This window comes from Cyprinodon tularosa, unplaced genomic scaffold (genome assembly GCF_016077235.1).
Source record: "Cyprinodon tularosa strain WSP-4 unplaced genomic scaffold, ASM1607723v1 ctg167, whole genome shotgun sequence".
NCBI lineage: Eukaryota > Metazoa > Chordata > Actinopteri > Cyprinodontiformes > Cyprinodontidae > Cyprinodon > Cyprinodon tularosa.
This window is the reverse complement of record NW_024038504.1, coordinates 1216787-1239218: the sequence shown is the minus strand read 5'-3', so window position 1 is coordinate 1239218 and position 22432 is coordinate 1216787. Positions and strand designations below refer to the sequence as shown.

Below are 22432 nucleotides of genomic sequence, written 5' to 3'. Positions count from 1 at the left end.
TTTTTAGAGTGTGACAACCGCATAAATAATACTAGAAAAACAAAGGACACAAACATAGCCAGTGTGACCATTTGAGCCCATCTAAGCTCTTAACTCAAAGCAGACAACTACTAAAAGAGGCTGTTTACCTCTTGTCATTGTCTGAGATGCACTTAGTCAAGGTCAGGACGACAACTATTCTGCATGTTGATGAAACATTATCTTGATTGCTCTCTTTCTGTTGTGCATTAACTACAATTGATAGAAAAGTCCAATTTTGTCTTAAATATATGGCACTTCTAATCTTTTCCTTTTTTTTAAGGATTATAAATGAATTGGCTAAACAGGTTTTATGTCGGCTGAGTGAATGGGCTTAAAGTTAAATATGAGTTTCTAATCTTGACATTAGAATTTGAAAGCAGGGTGCTGGTCTACATTAACTGATAGTTTCTAAGAATTGTTATAAGAGGCTTGACAAGGTGACAAAGAAGATTTACTGCTTTTATTCTCTGAGTGATTAAGTTTTAAAACTAACATGTAGAAATTAGAAGAAGTAAAACAAGGTATTCTTGTATTTTAGACTTATATGACTTAAGCTGTATTCTTAAATGTCATCAGTATTGAATAGAGGGGCAACAGCCTTAACCCAAAGGCTATAAAAACAGCCTTGGGTCTAAGTCTTAAATAGAGTACTTTTGTATGAAGTCTGCATGTAGTGTAGTGTATGTGAGTGGGTTGCCTATGTCTTGCATGTTTTCATTCTAAGGATTGTAGATTTTCCAACAGATCTGTGACCTGTATTTAATACCCCAGCATATAAATAGAAAAAAAAATCAATTAGATAATCATTTTGAGGATCATCATAAAAAGACAAGCTTGAAGAAAACAATTCCTGGCTTTGTTTATGCCATGTTTAACATGAATGTGTACACTGTAAACTTTAGAGAGTGTTTGGCATATAGAGAGAATAACAAAGACTAGGAAGTAGCTGCTTGTCTGCATCATTATTAAACATCTCCACATTTTGCTTTCATAATGTGAACTGGCATTGGATGTAATCAGTTTCTAGTTAACCATGTCACTCTGCATATGGATAAACGTCTGTGGTTACACACACACACACGGAAAACTAATAACACAGACATAAAACATAGAGATGCACCGATGATGCTTTTACCAGCAGTGGCGCCTCCACAAATGTTTCATAACCCCAAGATTTCTAGTGCCCAGATGCGGCCACTAAAAATCTTGGGGTGGCACACTGAAAGTAAAAGCCATAATTTCAGGATTTCAATCTACTATTTTGGTAAACCTGCCTGTTGAAATCATAAATAATAAGTAAAGCCCTACTCATATCTTGGTTTATTGTGTGATCTTTGTTTTTTATGTTATGTCGCTGGCTGTGCATAATGGGATAAAATGATAAACTCATGCTACTACAATTTACAGTGGCCATGGCCACCCCTTGTCGTTGTGTCCTTGGGAATGACACTTCACCTGCATTGTCTACTGATGGTGGTCAGAGGGCCCGGTGGCGCCAGTGTATGGCAGCCCCGCTTCTGTCAGTGAGCCCCAGGGCAGCTGTGGCTACAATGTAGCTTGCCACCATCAGTGTGTGCATGAATGTGTGAATGAATGTAGTGTAAAGCGCTTTGGTCAAGTCTCCTGACTTAAAAAAAGGCGCTATATAAGTACATGCCATTTACCCCTGGCCATCCCGTGGTGGCACCACTGTTTACCTGGTGACACTGATTTCTTGTTTCTGTTGAGATCTGAAGATTGCTATTTTGAACTAATCTATTGAAAACTAAATTTTTTTTTTAGTATCATGACTTAAAAGAGAAAATGTATGTAGTTTAAAGGAGGTAGACTGAAGCAGGGCTCCAACCTACAGCGATTGTTCTTAATTTGGACGCAGTAAATTAAAAGTTAATTCAAAAATGCAATCATGAGAGCTGCTCTATCAAAAGTTATATAATCTCAATCTTAAGCTTGTATATTTCTAATGAAAAATACAGCACAATAAGTCATGTTTTAAAGCTATGTACTTTACAGCCCTGTTAGTTTTGTGTGGTATTTTTCCATCCATCATTCTTCATTGTGTTTAAAAATGACTTTACTGCTCTTGCTGAAATTAATACTTTACAAAACCTTAAAAAAAAACTTAAAATAAAACACTAGTCTGTCTACTGCAATCTTGTTTCATGCTTTTCTTATGGGAAGTAAAATGTAAATCACTCTGTAGCACACAGTTAGTCAACAGGAGCTACACATTCCTAACACACCCACCCCATTAGTTCTGATGTGTTACCTTGGAGCACATGCCTGAGGGTGTATACATTTGAATAATTATTAATAAATAAATAAATAAATAAATAAATAAATAAATAAGTAATTCATACACATGTACCTCTGGGTCCTATAAATCTTCCTGATGCACACTCATCAAAACATTTAATGATAATGAGTGTTTGATATTTTTTTTTTACAACCTATTCGGCTCTTGCTCTCTGTTGGGCTTTGACATTTATTTCTGTCAAATATAGCAAAATTCTACCAGTGTGATCTATACATACAGCCTACACATTATACAGTCTCCTTACATCAGTCATGTATTACTGCCTACACCAGCATAAATCTGAACGCCTCAATGTTTCATGAGTAAATCAGCCACGAAAGGAATCGCCTTCATTTCAGTTAGCATATTGAATGCATTTCTCTAAAAGTTACATGAGTACAAACATCATTATTAAGTGTAACATGTAGCCACATATCATGAAAACAAATACTGTAGATACACATTCAGTAAAAAAAGGAGATATCATTGACTCCATTCAGAAAGAAATAAGGATGATTATTACAGAACAGGAGGATAAATGCCTGCTAATTAATTAGTGAAAGAGTGACTTTATTGCTGAATAAACTAGTATTACAGCAAGATTGAGGATGCTAAGTAAAGCTAATATAACATCATGAGTCTCCATGCTGCTACTTCTCAGTGGTCACAGCTTCGTTAGCAGTATAAAGGTATGCAAAAGTGTTAAAACTGACAACAAAAGGTTTCAAATAGTACTTTAAATGAGAGGCATTAAAAAGGTGCTGAATTTTCTCTAGCTGAAATGAGCGTAGAGTAATGAAGTGCTGTCCCTCCCACACCTGTTGCTGCACACTTCTGGTCAGCAGGCTAAGAGAAGGCTGCAACATTTTTTCCTCATCGATAGGAAATATGTCAGGTGTGTTACTACGCGGTCACCACCCATCATTCTTCTTAAGGTAATAGGCTTGCAGGTACAATAAGGCTAAAAAAACTGCGAATGTCAACCTGTTATGCTCCCAGTGTTGCTATATTCATAAAAGGCCAACAAAAAGTTAGAAAACACTTTACTATAAGCGTTTATATTAAATAAACTACTTGCTAATTTATTAGCAGGTTTATATTTTTGTGATTAAAAAACATATTGAATTATTACAGAATAAAAACTATACTGATATAAGTTATATATCATTTATACAACTATATTATATTCTTTACTTGTTTTGTTTGAAGCCAAACCAATCAAATCATTTACTATACATTTGTTTAGTAATTTTGGTGAACAAATATTGATACTGTTAGGTTGTGGTACCCATGCCTACTGTCTATTAATCAAGCAAAACAATTTAACATCTCAAAAAAATCATAATGCTTCAGGAAAAGGCATTTCCCAGCACTTAAAAAAAGAAGAAAAAAAAGAAATATGTACATGCTTCTATGATGCTTTCATGTATGGTTAAACTTCAAGCATCTCTGTTTCATCTGCCTTCACCTGCATGGCAAGCATGGTCCTACTGTGAGGACACTCCCGTACTTATTAGCAGTGCAGCATGCACATGCAACTTGCATGCAGTAATTTGAAAGTTTAAATGAATCCAGCATTTAAAAATGTAAAGTCAACCATGCTGCGGGGAAAATCATTCTTGCTGCAGATTTTTAAGGCAGCAAAGCAGGGGGTCAACACTACAGAGCTGGTTTTCACATAAAATATACTGCTCTCTAGTCTAATAAATCCTTTCCTTTTTTCTCCAGTCTCCAGTTTCCCATCCTTCTACGCATGCACCCACACAACTCCTATCATCAAAATGTTCTGCCTCCGGAATGTGGAGACAAACCCCCTGCTGCAACCCTCTACGCCACAAGTATGAACCCCACATGCTGCATATGAAATAGTTGAACTGTGCCACCGCACTGGCTTTGAAAGAAGCAGAGGCACAGTATAGAATGCAATACATGTACACATATAGTCTACCCTGGCATTAGAGGAAAGCCTCAAATAAAGAGGCAGCCTTTCTTACCATCTTATACCCATTCCACTCCATTTGGGAGATGCCAGCCGTTGTCTCACAGTTCCCTCTCTCCTCAATTACACCAGCGCCTCAGAAAGGAAACTCCCCCTCCTACACTGTTTATCTCTCCCCCTTTCTCAGTCTTCTATGAAACTGCCTCTTTATTTTTTTCACCTGCTTTCCTGCCTCCCTTTTTTCTCCCTAAATCTTAGCTCTCAGTAGAAGACTGCGCAGTTGAGGTGTACGGAGCAAACATTGCCTTCTTCCGCAGATGGTGAAGAGAATGAGATGAGTCTGGAGGAAAGAACTGAGCCGCAGCAAGTCTCTCTCTCTCTCTCTCTCTCTCTCTCTCTCTCTCTCTCTCTCTCTCTCCTTGCCCCCACACCCATCCCTCCCTACAACCTCCCGCCCAGTCGCCTGCTCAGCTGGAAGGTCAGAGCCCACCCCTTCGCTCCCGCAGCTCTCCCTAGAAGCCTATGATTGGCTGGCTGCGTTGCTTGTCATGGACCCCTCCCGCCAGCTTTAACACCTTAGCTCTCTGGCTGGCTCCGAGCCTTCGTCGGCACACGCCAACCTCTGGCCGCTTTGGCAGAGAAAAGGCTCTTTGAATCACAGCAAAGCAATCAATCGGAGCTGAAGTCTCTGCTTGAGTGAACCGGGCAAAGCAGAGCAGAGCAAAGCGGAGTGATTGCAGCCTCTGGCGTTATGGTAATAGGATGCCTGTGCAGCACAGTGTATATAAATTAGCTATTACAGGGCGCATGTTAAATCCTCTATAGTACCGCATGCACAAACCATATCTCTTTATGCTGTACTCCTTGTCTCTTGAAAACAAAGACTTTTATGAAATAAATTAATTCTCTTTTTTTTTTTACAGTAAAGTATATTAGGATGTTTGCTTTATATTTTATTACTTGTTTCACTTGTTCAGATATGTAATAGCCCATATAGATGTTAATCTAAACTATGCATGATAAACTGATATTTAAAGTGATTTTTCTTCTCCAACTTAAAACCCAATCTGATTCAGATGTAACTTTATTTCGTACCCATGCAGAGCCATTTTGTTCCTTCCCATTTCCACTTCAAAACTTATAATTTCAGAACTGTTAGGCTGTTGCTGTTGTATAACTATAAAGTGATAGATTCTTAAAAGTGGCAAACCATAATGAGCACATAAAGTTAGATAAGGATAAATTGATTACTAACAATCATGCTATTTTCCCAATCTAAATTAACATTTTTTTTTTTAAAACATCTGCGTTACAATTGTTATCCAGTGAGGTAATATCGCCAATAAATATAGACTACAGGGTAGCCATGTCCTCACACTATAATGACAAACGCAAAAATCTTATGTATAAACGTTAACTAAGTAAACTAAAAAACTTAGTTATTTTTTTTAGGTTTTGGTCCAAAAAGACTTCTGGAATAAGACAGATTACTCAGCTTTTGGAAGCGTTTCTGCTCCAGCACACCCGAATCAAACGGATGAATTTGGCCTGTTAAACCGGTTTGCAAAGGCCTGGTAATTAATGGTTCATTTGATCCAGTGTGTGTTGGAGCAAAAGATTGCAGAACATGGTAGTCCAGAAAGTGCAGTTGCAGATCCAAAGGATGTATATATATATATATATATATACTTTTTTTTTCTTTCTTTCAGGGTCAAAATCTATTGTTATCTGAACCTAACCTAATCCATTGTTTAAAGCGAAGTGAATGTGAAAAGGAGTGTTGCAAATGCAGACGAAATGCACCCGTTTGCAAACCCTTTGCACCACCATCTAAAAAAGGATATGTACGAAATAAACAAAACTACCGACGACTTAAGATGGTTAATGGGAGAGAATTTTTATGGATTAAAAACAAACCACATGGTATAATACATAAGCTCTTGCTGCAGGAGGATCTGTGTCTTTACCATGAAAGTAAAGCAGTGCTAAAATCCTAATGAAGGACAAACATGTGAAAATAAAAGTGGTTCCTACTCACTATGACCATAATCAACCACCCGACTGATTGCGCATAGGAGAAAAGAACAGTTTTTAAACAAAAGCATAAACAAGCCAAGGACAGGACCAATAAATCGAGGGAAAACAAGCTTTAGGCCGTCCTTTAAGCCCTGCCACACACTACTGTAAAAACAAACACCAGGACACACTAGTCTACCTTTTCAACAACACCCTGTGATTGGCTGAGTAGGTATGCAAAGGGTTGTGGCGCCCTGAGATGAGAGTAAAGGTTTATGGGAGTGATATGTGGAAGAGAGCAGCGAAAAACGATTTTCTTATTGTGTGCCCTTATTGTAAACTGTCACCACATGGTTAATATTTATGCAGATGATGAAGTGCCTAGTTGCTTGGACCTGTGCTATTTTATCTCAGATGTTGCTTGGATTTATACTGTATTTGTTAAGTCACAGTAATTTATTTGAATTCTTTCTGAAACAAAATCAGATCAATCCGTATTTATAGCCATACTTCATTTTATTCCAATCCCGTTGTCCTGGGAAAATTGCATTTGTTCATATAAATGGAAAACAACACTCTGCCTGTAGTAACCCCCTTTTTTTTTTTACAATAATAAAAAAAGAAAAATCTAAAAAAAATTTCAAACCCGGGATCGAAGCAAACTTGCACTAAAATTATCCATATGCCCTTTATCCCAAGCTGACAAGAAGAGGGAGCTGTTACCTCCATTAACAAAGTTAACCGACAGGCTGATGCTCTTGCCTGAACCTTTATTTTCTGGAATGCACACACCCACAATCTACTGAAACATATGTTGTCTTTTGCCACTTGGACAAAGAATCCACTCATTTATAACAGATACATTTGGACTATTAAAGCTGCTGGTATAAACAAGTATAGTTGTTTGAGTTTACATACATGTCATGGTATAAATGTATACCCTTGGATGTCAGTAAATAGTTTTTTTCTCTTTGTATTCAGTTTATTTCTATAGCTATTTACAGCACATGTCCTCTCAAGACACTTTACAACAATCAAACATCCTAATATACTAATATGACTTTAGTGTATAATGAGACATTTATCTTAAATATATATCCAAGGCAACACCCCCATTTCCGAGTCACATAAGGTTTAGGAGGGAAGACGTAAAACCTTGAAATCTAACTAAGAAAGACTTTTTCTATTCTTTAAGCTTTAAATAATTCTTTTACAGTGTTTTCTCTAAGCTTAAGAGTGCTTATCTAGCATTCAGAAAAAAACTATAAGTTTCCTGAAAATCTAATAAAATTTTTATCGTATTCTTTCATAAAATATACATATTCAGTTTTTTTTTTTTAAACATGTAATATATTTACTCAGATTAAATGCTGGATTATCCTCCATAATGGTATTGTTGTTAGTAAACCATTGCATTTAAGGGTTTTTACAAATCTTTATAAGGGGTGCCAATGACAGTAAACCATGTCCTCCATCAATTACTACCTTATAAATATTCATCATCTGCTGTGATCCATTATTGTGATTTGTACAGCCATCATTCTCATATTGCTTGTATGTGCAGTTTACAATTAATATTCCATCATGCAACCTATAAATTTTGGGAGCCATTTTTGTTCATCGGCATAGAAAGGTGCACCAATTAACTGAAAACAAGTAAACAAAAGAAGGTTGGAAAAAAAATAACTGGGGCTGACATAGAAAAGTAGCTCCATGGTTTGTCTGCTTTCTCTCTGACCTCTCCACCTGTCTGGTTAGCTGCAGTTAGCAGGCTAGCCTGGTGAAACCATGTGCCTGACATACTAATGAGAATCTTTGCTACGCCCTTAATTAGGGCCAGGTAGAACACATTCCCACACACAGACAGGCGGGAGGTGATTTAAAGGCACTCGCTATTGTTATATATTTAAAGAGAAGAAAATATGCTGGCACATGCAGTCTAGAGGCTAGTGGCAATCATACTTTATTTTTTTTTTAAATAGGGAGGATAAAGCAAAGTAAAACGCAACAAAAATCGAATGCAAATAGAACTTGTCTTGTTTGTCTCTCTTCCTTTGTCACATGCTTCGTTTTCCTCTCTGCTTGAGTAGAAAGAAGAACAATTTGCAGCTGAATGCTACAGACAACATACCCACAGCCTTCCATCCATCTTGTATCCCTTTCTCTCTGACCTTTTTGTTTAATAAAGGCTCTGGCTTGGCAGTTAGAAGAGAAAGACTTTGTGCTACATGCCTACCAGACTTGTTGTTTTTTCAAATTTTCGTCTCCGAAGAACATTGACTTAGTCACACATCACCTCCAATAATTTCATATTGCATCTCTCTTTGCAGTAACAAAAGATAGGTGATTGTTTTTGTATTTCATAATGGACAGAGTGGTGATGTTGTTTATCTCCCTTTGATATGATCTAAATAGTTGTTTTTTTTTCTAAATGAGAATATGATTTGAGAGGGAAAATAGTCTCTCACGGTTTTCTTGCATGCAGTGTTATTCTGCAAGATTGCTCCACAGGATCATGATTTTAGAAAGAAACAAGAATGACTGCCACTACTCAGTAAATTAGCTATAAAAGCAATCTGCTCCGAGCAGTATGTTGTGCTGTAGTGTATATATATGTAGTCGTGACAGAAAGTTAGAACTCTATTAGTGCCCGTGCATAATATTTCTGCTTATGGAAAACATGGGGAATAGTTTAACTCTTGCATTAAAAACATCCACGTTGAGATACTTAAAAATGATTTTCTTTAATGCTGCAGTGAAGCTGGAACCTTTCTGTTTTTTGATGCACGATCAAATGCAACAATGCAATGAATAAAAGCAGAAATGTAAGATATTTGATAAAGGTAATTATTCTTTTAGCAGTACTTCCATTTAATTAAAAAGTACATAGCGTTGATTGGATGCATTATTTGGCCTTTAAGATGATGACTGAAGCTACATTTTGTTTTTTCTTTTAAGTAAATTAATTATATTTCTTTGCTCCTGCAGCAAAACGAAAGTTAAAAAGCTTTTGTGGCTATAGCCCAGAAGTGCTGGCCACCCTGTCAGCAATGTGAAAATACCCATTTCATTTATTGGTTTTGGTCTGGATCCACAAACACACACAGGAATAAAAAATTGGAAAAGAAACACAAACACAGACATAGGAGCTTCTTGAGGTATAAAAGCCTGGAATTAAACTGCCACATACATTACAATATAATACACTATTATTAATATTTCCTAGATATTTCAGACAGTTATTTCTCTATTTTTTTGTAAAGAAGGCAGAAATGTTATAATGCTAATCTTAGTATTCATAAGAATAGATTTTCTAGTTTACAATTAGTAAGCAAACCAAAAAAAAAAAGCACCCTAAAGTCAGTAATCACACTGGGAACTTTAGAGGCTAGTGGGCTGTTCTGAGTTTGGTAACCAAGACCAATGCCACTCAGAGAATATAGTGAAAGCTGATTGATTAAATTGTAAGAACAATTGGTTTCTATAACACTGAACCTTTTGTGGGCACTGTAAATTTAATCAGCTGTACAAAAATACTCTAGTCAGGTATGATGTTATTCCAACATCCAAGCCGTTGCAAGTAGAGAAGATAAAGAATGGAATGTCTCTAAGCTAGCTAACAACCTACAGAAACATGATGGACAACAACAGCAAGATTTTCCATGCTGCAGAAAACTTCAGCAACTCTAAAACTTTGTGTTTAATCCTTATAAATATTATGATAGAAAAATATTTGCATATATAATTAAATAACTACTAATGGAATTGACCATGATGAGTGAGTCTGGACATATTTCCAAACAGACCGTTTTTTTTTTTTTTCTACAGACATAAGAAGTAGACTCTCTCTATTATACAGCTGTCTAGCAGTGCACAGCGAGAGTTGAGAAGGGTGTAACCCCTTGCTCACACTGGCTCCGGTGCGGTTACCAAGCCAATGGAGACCGCAACTCCCGCACACCCCCTCTCACACCGCCCTTTTGACTACGGTGCGGTGCGGCTCTGCGGCTCCGGCAACAGGTCCGGAGATTTAACTTGTGAGAACAGAAGTTCACTTGAGTTCACGTAACTTCACGCGATAACACGGCCCAAATAACGATATTTGCGAGAGCTTGTTGCGGAGGGCTCCGGCACGCCGCAAGGATAGCTTGCTGAATTTTCTGCAGCGCCGGAGTGTCTCGGTAACCGCAGCCGGACAGCTCAGCAGCCGGTGAGAGAGGTTTACGTCTTTTTAATGACTTGGAATCACTGCGGCGCCGCACCCACCGCACCGCAACGGTAAGACCGGCGTCGGTGTGAGCCGGGGGTAACGATCTTGGTTCTGTTGGTTTTTTCTAAATTTTCAGTTTCAAGTTCATTAGGTTTTTCCTTTTTTTATAGCTTTATTGGTGTGTTCTGGATTCATTTAAGTTTCTTAGTTTTTTCTTTGTCTGTCCTCTGTTGCCCCCTTGTGTTTTATTTTCCCTTAGCTTCCTCATCAGCTCTACTCACACCTGCTCCTTATCAGCTCGTTATTCCTGCCTTTGTTCAGTCAGCCATAAATACACTCCCTCTGCAATCCCTCTGTGCTGGTTCCTCGCCTTACTTTGTCTCACCCTGGCTCCTTGTGATGGTTTTCACCTGATGTCTCCATTATTCTGGTTTGTGTTTTATTTTTATGCTGGATTTTTGGATACCTGTTTTTGTTTAACATTTTTAAGTTGGATTTTTTGGATTCCTGTTTTTGCTGCCTGATCTTTCATTAAATCTTTAAAGAACTCACCCCTGCCTGTCAGCCTCTGCATTTGGATCCTCTCAAAAACCTCCAAACAAACCGTGACAAACGGGGCATTGCTGCTTTAGTCTATTTTCCACAACCTTAGCAAGGATCTCAAAGTTGATGATTTTTTTAAAAGCTAGGTTTACCTTGAGACTGCAAACAGGGCCATGGCTAACCCTTCACACTTTAATACACATCTAATTTTCAGCTCAAGTGTCATAAAGTGATACTTATATGAATAATTTGGGCCTGAATTGCAAACACGTTTTCAGCCTGCGATTCCAAGATGCTTCTTCTGAAAGCAGAGTTGGGGCTAATTGTCTTGAACTCTTCTTGCCCTCCTAACTACCCAGCTCCCTTAAAACTCCCAGTCATAGACTTTAATGGATTAACTGCAGGCTTTGTTGTTCCTCTTATGCACTGAGATGCTACTGCACCGTATGTCTCTGTCACTTCCAGGCAAATTGGTTTGTTGATACTGAATCTAAAGGTCTGAATTGCGGTTGTGCTGCTTGGGTAGCAGCCGGTTCTGATAACAAGTGTGAAGAAAAAGGTAAAGAATAGCGTGTGCAGTATTGCAGGTTGGCTTTAAAAAATGCAGAGCACAGGCAGTGATAATTGTGGGCGCTCTCGGTTTGAGTCTTGTTAACTGTCAAGACGCAATGTTTCAACACCTGTCTTATATTTCCCTCTGCATAATAAGGCTTCTATTTAAACTGAAAAAAGTGAGGATGCCAGCTGAGGTGTTACCTCAGCCTTCTAGAAGAAAATATCTAGATTATTAACAATAGGAATCAAAAGTTTTTCTTTGTTTAGCGAGAAAACCTCATCTTCGCAACTGCACGTTAGGTTCAGATAAAATAATTGCAAATAGGGACAAAAGGCAGAAAACACATTTTCAAACAGGATTATCACCATTACACATAAAGGGTGCAACACATTCACCAGAGACAAACCCGTATTTCAGCAAGAACTCAGGAGAACAATGAAATCCTTATGAAGTCTGAATAATTTCATTTCAAAATATCACCTAATTTACGGCAGCTGATGCACCATAACAGCTTTATACATTTATTAGTGCAGTATTTTCTCCTTCACTCCGGCTCTTTTTGATTCGCCCTTGAGGGATGGATTTAGTTAGTCTATTGAAGTTCTGGCAGAAGTAGCATCTTGCCGTGCTACTCAGACTGATGACTGCCCTTTTTCCTGGCAGGTGTCCACCCTCTGCCGGTAACAATCAGCAAATGAGAATCACAGACTTCAATGTGTCTGCCTCCCCTGGCGGTGTCGGGCTCGGCATCACCAAGCCCCAGACACCAAACAGCTGTTCACATGATAACACATCGCCTTCTCTGTGCAACAATAGCTTGTTTAGACTCGATTGACTTTTGTAAATGGCACATTTACAATGTTTCTTTGGGCATTTTCATGATGAGAGATTTGTAAAGCAATTGCCTTGGTGACGCACGTCGAAAATACAGCTTTTCCTTCTCTTTCAAAGCACAGATATTTGTGCTTTTGAAGAGAAGGAAGATGCTCCTCGAAGGAAAATAATGTCCAAGAGACAAAAAAGATAATGTGTCTAAAAGCTAGACAGGGGGCATGTGAAGTAAACCTACACTGAAATCCATTCACAAATCTAAGATTAGTAAAAATGAATTTCCTTTTATATTGAGGCTATCCAACAATGTTAAACCTGATCTTCTAATTAGAGCCATTGTGTAGAAATGAGTCTAGCAAATAATAACACCAAAGAATGTCATCAACATTTAAGTTTTAGATTTTCAGAATTTTTTTTTTAGATTACAAGAAACATGACTACAAATAAGTCACAAGTTGTTTCCATTAATGCAGTCATAATTAAAAAAAACTGTTAGCTCTATGTTGCATCTAACCTCTTTTTGTCTGTCCAGATCAGTTTAATTTTATATATTATTTCCCTCACCTGACCTAACAGCTACTGGAAAAAAGAAATTGAAAAGAAAATATATTAAAAGAAAGAAAATGCATTAAAATCTTGTGTTTTTAGTCTAAAATAATGCTTTGGCATTTCCTTTGTGTCATGATTCAATGAGTCCCTAGACATTAAAGTTATTATTTTTGTCTATGAAGAGTGTCTACTTAGATTATAAGATCCCTCCGTTGCAAAAGTATCAAATTGCTTTTCTTGTAATGTTTGTTTCTTTAGGGTCCAGCTGAATCACACAGCTAAGAAAAGGTCCGTCCCTCAACCCCCCTGCATGTTCTGCAGCCCTCTGGGTAGCCCCCTTCCAATCGCTTTTTTTTAAGGATCTGTTAGCTGTTTAATTCAACAATATAAAACTGGGATATTAAACCTTTTGGATAATCTATACCTAAAGAAAAACCAACTAAGCAGCTTCATATTTGACTGGTTTACCTCATCATTTGCATAGTTTATATAAAAATACATGAAACTGTTTTGTGATCTCGTGATGATAATGAAAAAAAAAGCTAATCTAGTTGGGACTTTACCCTAACATCCTATTTCCTGCGTGACAGTGGGAATGAAGCGCAGTAAGCTTAACCCCTGCCTGTGTCACTCTCCCTGCAAGAAACGCCTTAGATCAGAAGTGAATTCTTCACGCTGATCCCACAACAAGGCTTCGCTGCATTTGTCACAGCCACTTTCTTCAACTTTAACTCAAAGCTGTTTGCTTTGGCTGGCGCTCTGCAGACTGTGTAGATATGACAGGGGGCTGTTTGAAAGCTTTGACTTAAAAAGCTCGGTCTGCTGAGTGGTGAGCAAATGTTTCACTATGTAGGTTCTATGCGGATATATCTGTAGAAACAGCTTTAATCAATGGTCTGGTCTTACATAACAACAATAATTGCTGTTCCTTTTTAAGAGTATTAATAGTCCTTCAAATGTTCAGCCTCTTTTAAAGTAGCAACAAACATTAAAGAATTTGAGGGGGAATCTTTTTTTTTTTTAAAGTTCAACACATCCAATGAATATATATATAAGAAAATGTATACATGAATTTAGATTTAAGAGATTTTTTTAACCATTAATAATCTGGCATGGATTTCGATTTAGTCACCTTTATTTTGAAACCCCTGAATAAAACAATCCTTGAGTCACTCACATGTTGCTCTGTGAATGCTTCAGATGTTACATTTAGAACATTTCTAAAACCATCTGAGCATCTCTTGTGTTAAAACAACATAAAGTAGGAGCAAACCATTGCACTGTTGCATTAGCGGTATGAATTGGCAGCTCTGTTGGAGGGAAGACCTCTATCCCAGACTCAAGTTTTTTCAGCCTTTATTAGGTTCTCTTTTAATTTTGTCCTTATTTTAGCTCTATCTAATGTGTCCTCTGACATAATATATTCTACCTGAGTAGTTTTTCTTTGCAGCTCTTCCAAAGTTACATTCTTGGCTTTTTCTCTAATACGTGCTCTTCATGCTTGACCTTCAGTTTAGATGGATGGACCCTCACTAGCCTGCAGTTGAGCCATTCTCTTTATATTTCAATAATACATTTGGTCTTTTTGATGCTGTGATTCTCTGATATTTGCTAAGAAACCTCTGAGGGGAATTTAACACAAAGGACTCTGTTTATCATTAGGCTCCTATAGGGAAAGTAATATTTGCTAAAGTTCCAAAAAGGTTTCAGATAATTTAAAAATATTTCGTTTTTTTCTTCCTTCTACAACACAATATTGCACTGCTTAAAATGCAACATAATATGTTTACCTTTGATGTTTTACTGTGAAAAAATGTAGAAAAGGGCATCAAGATGTTTTGTTCAAAAGATATTAAGGCTAATATTTTTTAAGGCTAAAGCTGAATGAGAAATAGAAAAAAGGCTTGTGTGGACGCCCAGGAAGGCTTAGCTATGCATTCACAGTTCGTTCTGGCATGTGTTCTGGCACGGAGTATGAATTCTCAACAGGACTCTGGTGGATTAGCGTCCATTTGGACAAGAGAGGCGTCCACAGCTTGGGGTGACATTCAACTTCAGGGGTCCAGCAGGCCTCACATGGATCATAAAGTTCTGTCTTGCTGTTATGTTTTATTTGCATATCATGGACGTACAGACATGAGCAACATTAGTCTCAATCTGTTTAACTTTGAGCACAAAGACAAAGAAGGACAAAATATTTAACGTTTTACTGGAACGTCTTGTATTCTGATCCGGGCGTATTATTGGCGGCTGTGGTGCTGTGGGTCAGAGAATCGCGGGGGTTTACTGGTGGGCTCGGGGCTTTGAGGACAGCAGCACGTTTCACGTATGATCCTGGTCGGGGTACATCCATCCTCACAGAGCAACTGCTGTGGTCCATCTGGTCCAGGCTTTAATCACAACTCCCCCCACTTACATAAACACACACACACACGCTCACAACACCGCTAAACACACAGAGCTTCTCACCCGAGGCTGCTGCTCACTCTAAGAAGCTTTTATTTATATATTTTGGTATTTTTCTCATGTCTCCACTATTCCTCTTTAGAGATTAGTCCTATCTTCCTCTTTCATAGATTTTGCCACTCGGACCTGAAGCTGAAAAAAGCAATCCCTGGTATCTGTCATGGTGTTTTAAACCTCATCAAAAATCGCTCTATCAGATCTGCATAAATGACTGTACCGTATGGCTTTTGATAAGGGGTAACCTTTCAGAAATTAGACACATCCAGAGTCCTTTACAAGGCTGGCCATCGGCACTGGGGACCACAGCATGCCCATGCTGCACAAATCCATCTCTGAAAATGTCACTTCATGCTCGAAGAGAAGCAAGGGTGTAATGCAGCAGAAAAAAACTCGACGGGTTTCGGCTTAAATGCCTCCACGCTTTGAGACATGTTTCAGTTATTTTGTGTTGTCGAGACATTCGGTTGATTAGTGAGGAGTCAGGGTGGAAAGCACACACTGCACGACATAGAAAATATGGTTTCACTCTGAAGATAGGTGGACTTGATAAAAAAAAATATATATAACTGTAAGAAGTTAATTTGCAATACCATTATGCAGGAGAATCTAAAATAACATTTCAAAATAACATATTTTAAAAATCCTTTTTGTTTAGTCATGTAAAACCTTGTGTAGGCAAAATCAAATGTAGTGTAGCAGAACAGAGCAGATAGAACAGGTAAGTGATCGAAGCCAGTTTGAGGGTTAAACTCAAACAGTACAGAAAGCGTGTTTAAATATATCTTTTTTAAAGAAATATATTTTGAATTGTTCAGATTCATATGCAGGTCTCACAAATTTCCTAAATAACAGAAAGCGCGATTATTATCTCTAAATTTGATTGACTTTATATAAAAGTAGATGGATGACCTTGAGTAGTTAAGAAGTTAACATGTTGAAGGAAGGTAATTATTGTTAATCTTTAGTATTTTACGTAAGAGATATTTCAAAGTTGCTTGTATCAAGATGCCAACATTTCAAACCTCTATTTTTTTAACCCCCCCACCAAAAAATTTCTCCAACCTGTAACTGGCTGAAAGAGCACTTCTTATTTCTTTTTTTTTTTACCCTAATGCCAATAGGCTAAAACTGTGTTACCCCTCTTTCACTTTCAGAAAGTGTGCGACATTTAAGTGCGTAGTTAAAGTCTAAAGTCTCTTGATTAAGAAACAATGAAGTATTAGCTTTCTAAGCTGTGTAGCAGATGGACCACAGCTTGAAAGAGACAAACACACCTTTCTCACACTTTATTTAGTTATACTGAAATATTAATGGTAGTAAAACACATGGAAAGCTCATATATATATATATATATATATATATATATATATATATATATATATATATATATATATATATATATATATTCCCTATATTGGGCAAGTTACAAGAGATTTGAGTCGGAGAGTTGGCTGCAGGCTATAGCTACCAGAGCAAAAAAACCCAACTATTCAAAGAGCGTACTTTACTCTACAATGAGCTTAACAACAAAAAGGATAGAGTCTAAAAAAAACAAAAAACATTTTAAAGTAAATAAAACATTTTTTATAGCTGCTTGTTTTGTATTTTTAGTTATTTTTATGTTAAAAGACATTTTTGGAAATTAACAATTTTAGCTTTTTTTTTCTAAAGCCTTTGGTGTAATGCCATGAAAATGTGGTACATTTAATCCATTTTTTTTACCTGAAAACTCCAGTTTAGACCAACACTGTAAACTTGTACACAAGATTCAGGTAGTGGAAATCTTTGAGGCCACCGGTAGGGGACTACAGTCACTTCGACAGTGACCCACAATTGCACACGTCAGCTTTACATCATTTATTCATGGTGACAGAAGATACTTTGCCTCATCCCCAGCAATTAGGAAATCAATGAAAACGAACCCTGCTTTAAAACCATCAATTCTAAGAGGGGGATGAAACAGTGTTGTTCTTCAACGCATCACGACTGCAAACTCAGAAAATGGCTCAGCTATCGGCAGTATTGTCAGCGCCGCTGCATCGAAGGGAGCTCAGCTGTGAACTTATAAAGCAGGTTTTTTCTCAAATGACTGTTTTTAAAATGAAGGTAGTGCATATTCTGCTCAGGGAGGACAAAAAAAAGGGCATCTGTTATGAGAGAGGGAAAAAAGAGCACTTAATGAGGCCACTTTCTTTTTGACAGGAGATTGTGTTTGCATTATGATGTTTTTTGTCTGTGGAGGAGAGAGCTGAGCAGAAGCCATCTGAGTGAGATTATCAAAGACGAAGACGGGTCAGTGCAGGGCTCGTACCGACTAATACCTCTTTTGTTAGGGTTTGAAAGGTTGGCATACGGATATAAAGCCGCGCTTTGAAATCATTGTCAGTTTTACAATAAATTAGGAAAAGCTGCATGATCTAATGCATTTACCTCAAACATCTATTTTATCCAGAGAATAGAACCATCTAAATGTAGCTGTAAATGTGTCAAACAGTCACAAAGATATATTTTTTTCTGTCATAACATTATTTTTTTCCGGTTTTCTTTGCAGATAAAACATCTTAAAAGATTTTCAAACACAATGCTTTTTCCCAGTATCATCTTTTTTCCTTATTCTTTCTGCATCCTTCCCCTTTTAAAGGAAATAGAATGACCACAGCTAGATGAGAAAATATGGCTCTTAGTTGGCTGCACATGTTTCTCTAAAATTAAAAGACTTCTTCCTTTAAACACAAAACAGGCAGCAGGAGGTAAGATTATTATTTTCCAAATATATAAATGTACAAATCCTTGCCAGAATTGACAGCTATGTTTTGGATGCTCAAGCCGTTGCTACATAAACAGCGATATTTACAAGTTGGCCATGTTAATCCTTTCTAACATTTAAACAAACAGTAAATCAGCGCCGGACTTATAGCAGACTGAGTCCTACTTTGGCTGATGGTAGTGGATATGACACTTTGGTTTACAGATTACAATATTCATTGTTTGTTTACTAAAGAGACATTACCAGTTTTTTATAGTTTTAAGTTGTGGATGGACATCTAGCTAAGTCTGACATTATTTAATACCTATTTAAGCAACATTTTGCCCCTTTTATTTGCAGCATTCTAAGCATGAATCACATCCATAACCTTGATAATATCACCCACAGAGTGATGAGCATGAAAATGTACATTAAATTGCTACACTTAAGCAACCCCTGGGGGTAAAGTGTCATCTTGCAAAACTAAAAAGAAATGAAAGGGGAGCATGTATAGACAGCTTGCAGCATTTATGTACAGTATCTGGGAGAAAAAGGTGTGTTTTTGTGTGCGTGGATGAGGGGGGTACATGAGCCTGCAGACACCTGCTACGTTCTGCAGTGATGGCTCCCAGCGGGATGCAGGCTCAGCTGCTGATCACTAGGCCCTCCCTGCAGCACTGGTCGCCAACACACTCACACGCTTACATCTAGAAAATGTGACCCAGAGTGTCCGTGCATTTCCTGTGGCTGACACACCACATGTGCTCACATCAGCCATAAACATGACACGATGCACTCACACAGTCTGTACGGCCCCAGTTCATGTGATGCTGAATGTGAACTCAAATGTGAAGCGGGTTGGTCATAACTCGCTCTACTGTAGTGGGAGATATGCTATAGATGTGATATGGTGTGTCTTTTTTTGTCCTTTAGAAACCCTATAGCTGTAAGGCTTTTTGCTGGACGGAGAACTGTATTAAGGGAGGATATAATTTCTGACAGAATACTGCAAAAAAAAAAAACAACATTCTGCATATTTACTACAACTTTTCAGCTTTTAAATTTTCCCCCAATCACCTAATCTTTCACAACATCATACAAAAGCCACGTTTGCTATTTTACGTGCCAGCCCCGTGCTAATCAAGCACCATTGTGCTCATGGCTACGATTATCATTTCTGATCCTGCAATTCGCACATATCTCCATTTCTGTTTTTCTCCGTCTCCGAGTGTCTTTTTCTTTCCAGTGCCGCCGTTCACTATGCTTGCACCTGTTTGTACCTCAGTGACAACAGGGTCGTACGGCATAAATGAACTAATTTCCAGGATATAGACAACACAGCAATCAAGGAAAGTGGAAATGCAGCGAGTAGCACAGATGGAAGGAGCTAATTATTGTTATGAAATAGAGATGACCTCTAACTATCTCCTGGCTGCTGAGATTGTGTGGTGACAAATGTTTGCCAGCGTCTGTGTCGCCAAATGACATTTTTTACCTCACAATTTATTTATTTTTTTTTGGATCGGGTTTTTGTGGGGTTTAAACAAGCCTTTGTTTTAATTATTGAAACAAAAGATTGTAGTTGTCAAACAAAGCCTAGTGTCACATGGAGAACGACAGCTGCCTGCAGTGGGTAATCAGTGGAGCTTTCTTCAAATTAACAGCATTCAGCCCTGAAGCATGGAGCACACTATGCCAAAAGGGGGGAAAAAGCGATTCTCAGAGAAAGAAAGTAGATTATTTTGCAATTTTATATTTTTTCAATTCATATTCTATGAACAAATCTAACTTCTACTTTAAATATAACTACCTTGATCGCCTTGAATCTGGAATTGCTCAATGTGAAGTGTTACTTTATATGTCATTATACATGCAAATCTTCTTTTGCTACCTTTTAATCACATCTGTAATGAATTCTTTGAATGCTCTTTTAAAACCACGTCCCTACAGCTTTATTCAAAGGCTGCACACACACTAACATGCAGCGTGTTTGTGCCGTGCAAACCACTGAAGGTAAAAACAGTTTACTTATGTATGTCTAGTTGAACTGTTGAATAGATATGGGTAATATTTAACTATCAGCAAATTAGCAAAAAAAAAAGGTGTTTAATTAACCGAAAATATATATATATATGTGTGTGTATATATATTCATTGATGCACAGCAGTGTTTAGATAGTGCTAGAGGACATTGCTCATCCTTAAAACACAATGCAATCCTACTTTTAAGGCTTTGCACACCAAAGCAACCAGAATCTTCCAGCACATTTATCTAATGTATGCAAATGATCTCGCTGTGATTAATGAAGGCACCATTAATCACTTTAACGATGGTCTTTTTTAACCAGAATAATCATCCACACAAACACACACACAAATGCTCACCCCTCTGCACATTTTTAAACAAATACACAAATGCGCTTACACAAATGCTTGCAAAATAAAGCTAAATAAATCCTCCAAATAAACCAATGCTATGTCTTTTGCTCTGCCAAAAACCAAATTATGCATAATTAGAACCTCATAGCTGGTTGTTAATAACAATGCGTTGAATTAATGTTATCCTACTTTTGTATAATCTGCTCTTGGTGCTCTACCCTGCTTAGTCACTCAACTGAAAATTTCATCTGATAGGCTGCTGAAAGGATTAATCAAAATAGCTAATATGTCAAATGCATTTATGCATTAAATTCAGCTAATTAGTTTCAAACAATTCATGGTCCAGTACCTTTATGCAAACAGCTGATAATATGGGGTCTATGCGGGCAGTGGGAAGCACAGGGCTTTGTGTATAGGCTGATAACACCCTCCACCAATGTGCTTGAACTCCAGAAAGAATTTAAAGCAAATATTAGGATTCAGGGGCGATATTTCACCGCTTCCCCTCAGCCGTCGCATTTGCATAGGCTTGACGGGAACCCCTGGGTAGTCAGCAGCAGCATGGCGGCGTGTTATGAAGGCTTCCGGGAGGCTCCAGGGTGTGGATCTGAGCCAGTTTGAAGGGGAGCCCGAAACAATAAAGAGCCTGCAGCAGATTAGACACCCACGGCTTCGTGTCACTTCTTATGCAGCCAATCTGGGATTTTCCTGCAAGGATTTTTTTTGGTTTTCATTTTTGGCTGAACGCTTACGATTTTCTCATCCTTCTTTCCCCTCAAGTACCTTTTAAGTTGCTTCTGTACGCAAAGTGCAGAGTAATGTTGACTATGGCAGAGCATTTTCTTGCATCCCCTACCACTTGATGGGAATTTAACCGACACCATTACCTGACTTGCTGTTAAATGTAGTTTTACTTGTAGTTTCTTTTTTTGGGGGGGAAACAGGTGCGTGTAGATATATTTAATAAAAAAAAAAAAAAAAAAAGAAAACAAATGTTTTACATAATACCCACTCATTCACACATACATGCAGGCATAAACACCTCAAATTCCCCTGATAACAGGCTGACTGGCAGAGGCTAAAGACAGTGTAGGCGGCCGTAATTGAACAAACACAACAATGTAAATATTTGCTAATGCAATCCACTGGGGATAGGGGCAGAATCCCACAATTGATTTGCTCTCTTTTCTATTGCTTTTTTTTCTTTAACACACATATCCAACTTTTTTTTCTTCTTTTTTAAGCCAAACTCTAACTTACTTTTTCTTTTTTAGTATTTTTTTTTTTTTTTTTTTTTGTAAAAGATAAATATACATTAGTCCTTCTGCTATCCTCTTACCAGGGGTGACCTGTAGCCCATCTGGGCGGGCGATGACAGGGGATCCCTGGAAAATAGCGGCGCGTGCGTCTCGGGGACGGAGCCCACGCCACTGGCTGCCAGTCCCGAGAGCTGCCCGTACTTCGCCATCATCTTGAGATGCTGCTCACAGAACACACACGCTCATACACGGATACGGGAGGAGAGGGGAGGAGAGGCACAGAGATAAAAAAAAAAAAAAAGGGAGGGAAGAGAGGAAAGAGGGGTGTGAGAGACGGGAAGGAGAGCAGATAACAGCAGGTATAGGAAGATTGGTGGGAATGCTTGAGGGAAGGAAAAAAAAACACAGAAACTTGGGGAGGGGAGGAATAAAAAGAGGGAAGTAGACGGGATTACAGGAGACTTTGCGCTCGCACAGATGTGTGTGAATGTGCGCACTTACACAGTTTTAGCCCAAGCTGCGCAATTTCACAAACAAGCCAATGTGAGATGTGCAGCCTGGGTTTGGATCTAAGTCTAAGCACAGGCTCCCTGTTTATGATTACAAAGCAGAATGAGTGAGA

At 38.0% G+C, this 22432-nt stretch overlaps 1 protein-coding gene across 9 annotated transcripts in view; it reads right to left on the bottom strand.

Moving 5' to 3' along the window:
• The window catches only part of elavl4 (ELAV like neuron-specific RNA binding protein 4), a 99677-nt gene that overhangs the window by 76436 nt on the left and 809 nt on the right, over positions 1–22432 (bottom strand). For 5 of the 9 annotated variants that reach the window (XM_038281093.1, XM_038281095.1, XM_038281096.1 and 2 more), the window contains exon 2: positions 21891–22031. The exons of 2 other annotated variants lie outside the window; for them this stretch is intronic. In XM_038281093.1, the coding sequence (XP_038137021.1) occupies positions 21891–22031 (141 nt within the window). Of the gene's footprint in view, positions 1–4311; positions 4604–21890; positions 22032–22432 lie in introns of those variants that run through there. 2 more of the 9 variants (XM_038281100.1, XM_038281098.1) reach the window with 2 other exon arrangements.